The sequence below is a fragment of the Bos grunniens genome, chromosome 11, assembly GCF_055505025.1.
Source record: "Bos grunniens cultivar Pamir isolate PY7600 chromosome 11, Bosgru_T2T1.0, whole genome shotgun sequence".
NCBI classification, from domain to species: domain Eukaryota; kingdom Metazoa; phylum Chordata; class Mammalia; order Artiodactyla; family Bovidae; genus Bos; species Bos grunniens.
Genome location: NC_141175.1, coordinates 13,897,243 through 13,899,964, shown reverse-complemented (window position 1 = coordinate 13,899,964; position 2,722 = coordinate 13,897,243). Strand labels below are relative to the sequence as shown.

The following is a 2,722-nucleotide window of genomic DNA, read 5'->3' as shown; positions in this document are numbered from 1 at the left end:
TTCTAGCTCAGTGCAATCCTTATCTAATTCAGTCCTGACCACAGTATTGTTAATTATCCTCCTTGCGCAGATACAGAAATTGAGGCCAGAAAGACTGAGAAAACTTGTTCAAGATTACAGCTCACAAGGGGGCTGGTGGAAAATAAAGGTGTGTCAGACCCAGAAGGGATAACCACATCAAAGAGCAAGACATTGGCCTGGCTGCCACTGCCTGTTTGAGTGCTCATCTTCCCACACCATCCAAATGCAGAAACTCTCATCGTGTATTTTATATCACAGGTTCTGAGAAAACCTTTAAGTGATCCTAGGGTTTTGATACTCTCAACAGTCCTGTATGGTAGGTTTATGTCCATATCTTATAGATGAAGAAAATGAGACTCATAGATAGTAAGTCATTCCCCAAAATATAAGATTCAATGAGGGTTTACTGTGGGGAGGCATGTCCTCTAATATTTTCTGGTGTATCAGGACACCAGGCTCCATTTTATCTGATTCTAGCAATATTAGTAACTATTATCATAGTTTATTAAACACCTGTTCTGTGCTACTGCTTTGAGTATGTCATCTCATTGATGAGCTACAGTAGGTATACAAAGTATGCACACAATTTACAGATGAGGAAACTGAAACAAAAAGAAAACAGGATGTGGAGTTTTCAAAGGATTACACAGCTAGAAAAGAAGTCCATCCAGACTATAGGACATCAAAGCCAACATTCCTAAGGACTGAAGATGCTGACAATGTTGATGATGATAACTCTTGTTTGTCAAATACCTTTGAGCTTATAAAGCAATTTCATCCACATTAGCTTATTCAATGGATCTTCAAAAGGAAAAGAGAATATTCCCATCATATGAAGAATATCTAAGTGACAGTTATGATCTTTCTATATAATTAGTATCCCTTCTCTACTCCTCAACAAAACACACATCCAAGAGACAGAGAGAAAGAGAGATAGAGAAAGAGAGAGGACTATTCTTAAGAATTTTCTAGTGGCTCAGAGGTTAAACCGCCTGCCTACAATGCCGGAGACTTGGGTTTAATTCCTGGGTCGGGAAGATCCCCTGGAGAAGGAAATGGCAACCCACTCCAGTATCCTTGCCTGGAGAATCCCATGGACAGAGGAGCCTGGTAGGCCACAGTCCATGGGGTCACAAAGAGTCGGACACGACTGAGCGACTTCACTTTGACTTTCATGATATCTTACTCAAATTTCACAAGCCTGTGAAACTGATAGCTTTCCTATTTGAAAAAATAGCCATGGACTAAGACTTGGGAATTTTCTTCCCAGCTAATCTCCTGTTCAACCCTCAACCAGAAAGTCTACAGGACAACCTAGAATACAACTAAAATGCAGAATCTCCCAAGAAGTCTCCCAGTCACTGTGCTTAGTTCTCACATCTGGACATGTTTACATGCCCACCAGCAAGAGACACCTATAACATCTATGTGACCTTTGAAAAAAACACAGAAAACAGACAAAGGCTTTGAATGATATAAGTTTTTGAAGCAATATTTTCCTTGCATTTTTCTCCTTTAAATAAGCATTATGAATGAAACCAGCATCTCTGACTTCCTGCTCCTCGGCTTCTCTCAGCACCCAGAGCAGCAGACTCTCCTGTTCGGGCTCTTCCTAGCCGTGTACCTGGTCACCGTGCTGGGGAACCTGCTCATTATCCTGGCCATCAGCTCTGATCCCCACCTCCACATCCCCATGTACTTCTTCCTGGCCAACCTGTCCTTCACCGACACCTGCTTCTCCTGCACCATCGTCCCCAAGGTGCTGCTCAACATCCACACACAGCACTACACCATCTCCCACACTGGGTGCCTCGTGCAGATGTTCTTCTTCATGGAATTGACTCTGCTGGATGACTTCCTGCTGGCTGTGATGGCCTATGACCGCTACGTGGCCATCTGCCTTCCTCTCCACTACACCACCATCATGGGGCCCCAGCGCTGCCTGCTGCTGGTCACTGCATCCTGGCTCAGCTCCCACCTCCTGGCCTTCTCCCTCTGTCTCCTCATGTGTCAGTTCTCCTTCTGCGCCTCCCATGCCATCCCACACTTCTTCTGTGACCTTCTCCCACTCCTCAAACTTGCCTGCTCAGACACTCACATCTTTCAGCTCATGATGTTTGCAGAAGCAGCTCTCTCGGGGGTGGTCCCTCTCACCTGTGTCCTGGTCTCTTATGCCCACATCATCCACACCATCCTCAGGATTCCCTCTGCTGGGGGAAAGCACAAAGTCTTCTCTACCTGTGGCTCTCACCTGACAGTGGTCACTCTCTTCTATGGGACACTCTTTCTGGTGTATTTCCAGCCCACATCATTCTACTCAGCAGACACTGGGATGGCAGCATCTGTGGTGTACACAATGGTCACCCCTATGCTGAACCCCTTTATCTACAGCCTGAGGAACAGAGACATAAAAGGAGCTTTGTGTAGATTCTTCAGCTGGGGAAAATGTTCTACTCTGTAAAATGTCCTGAACCAGATTAGGAGCTCAGGTTCTGTGATGTGACTTCTTTGTGGATATCTTTGTTGTCATTTTGAAAAACTCAGATTCAATTAGGCTGACAATCACCATCACAAGTAGATTTTAAATATGGAGAATGCCTGACTTGCAGGACTGGAATATGATCAACTGGCCAAGGACAGAGATAAAGCCTGGAAGAGGAGTGACCGGAAATCCCTGCAAGGTGACTTGATTACTGGATAT

The 2,722-nt window shown here is 44.9% G+C and overlaps 1 protein-coding gene across 1 annotated transcript; it reads left to right on the top strand.

Annotated features, from left to right (window-relative positions):
* Window positions 1-1,549: 1,549 nt before the first annotated feature.
* LOC147362583 (olfactory receptor 1G1-like) lies at window positions 1,550-2,482 on the top strand. Its single transcript, XM_086328356.1, has one exon. The coding sequence runs from the start codon at window positions 1,550-1,552 to the stop codon at window positions 2,480-2,482; it is 933 nt and encodes a 310-aa protein (XP_086184482.1).
* The last annotated feature ends 240 nt before the right edge of the window (window positions 2,483-2,722 follow it).

What these genes read in the sequence shown, in the direction of transcription:
- LOC147362583 (XM_086328356.1), top strand. Translation starts at nt 1,550, where the DNA reads ATGAATGAAACCAGCATCTCTGACTTCCTGCTCCTCGGCTTCTCTCAG.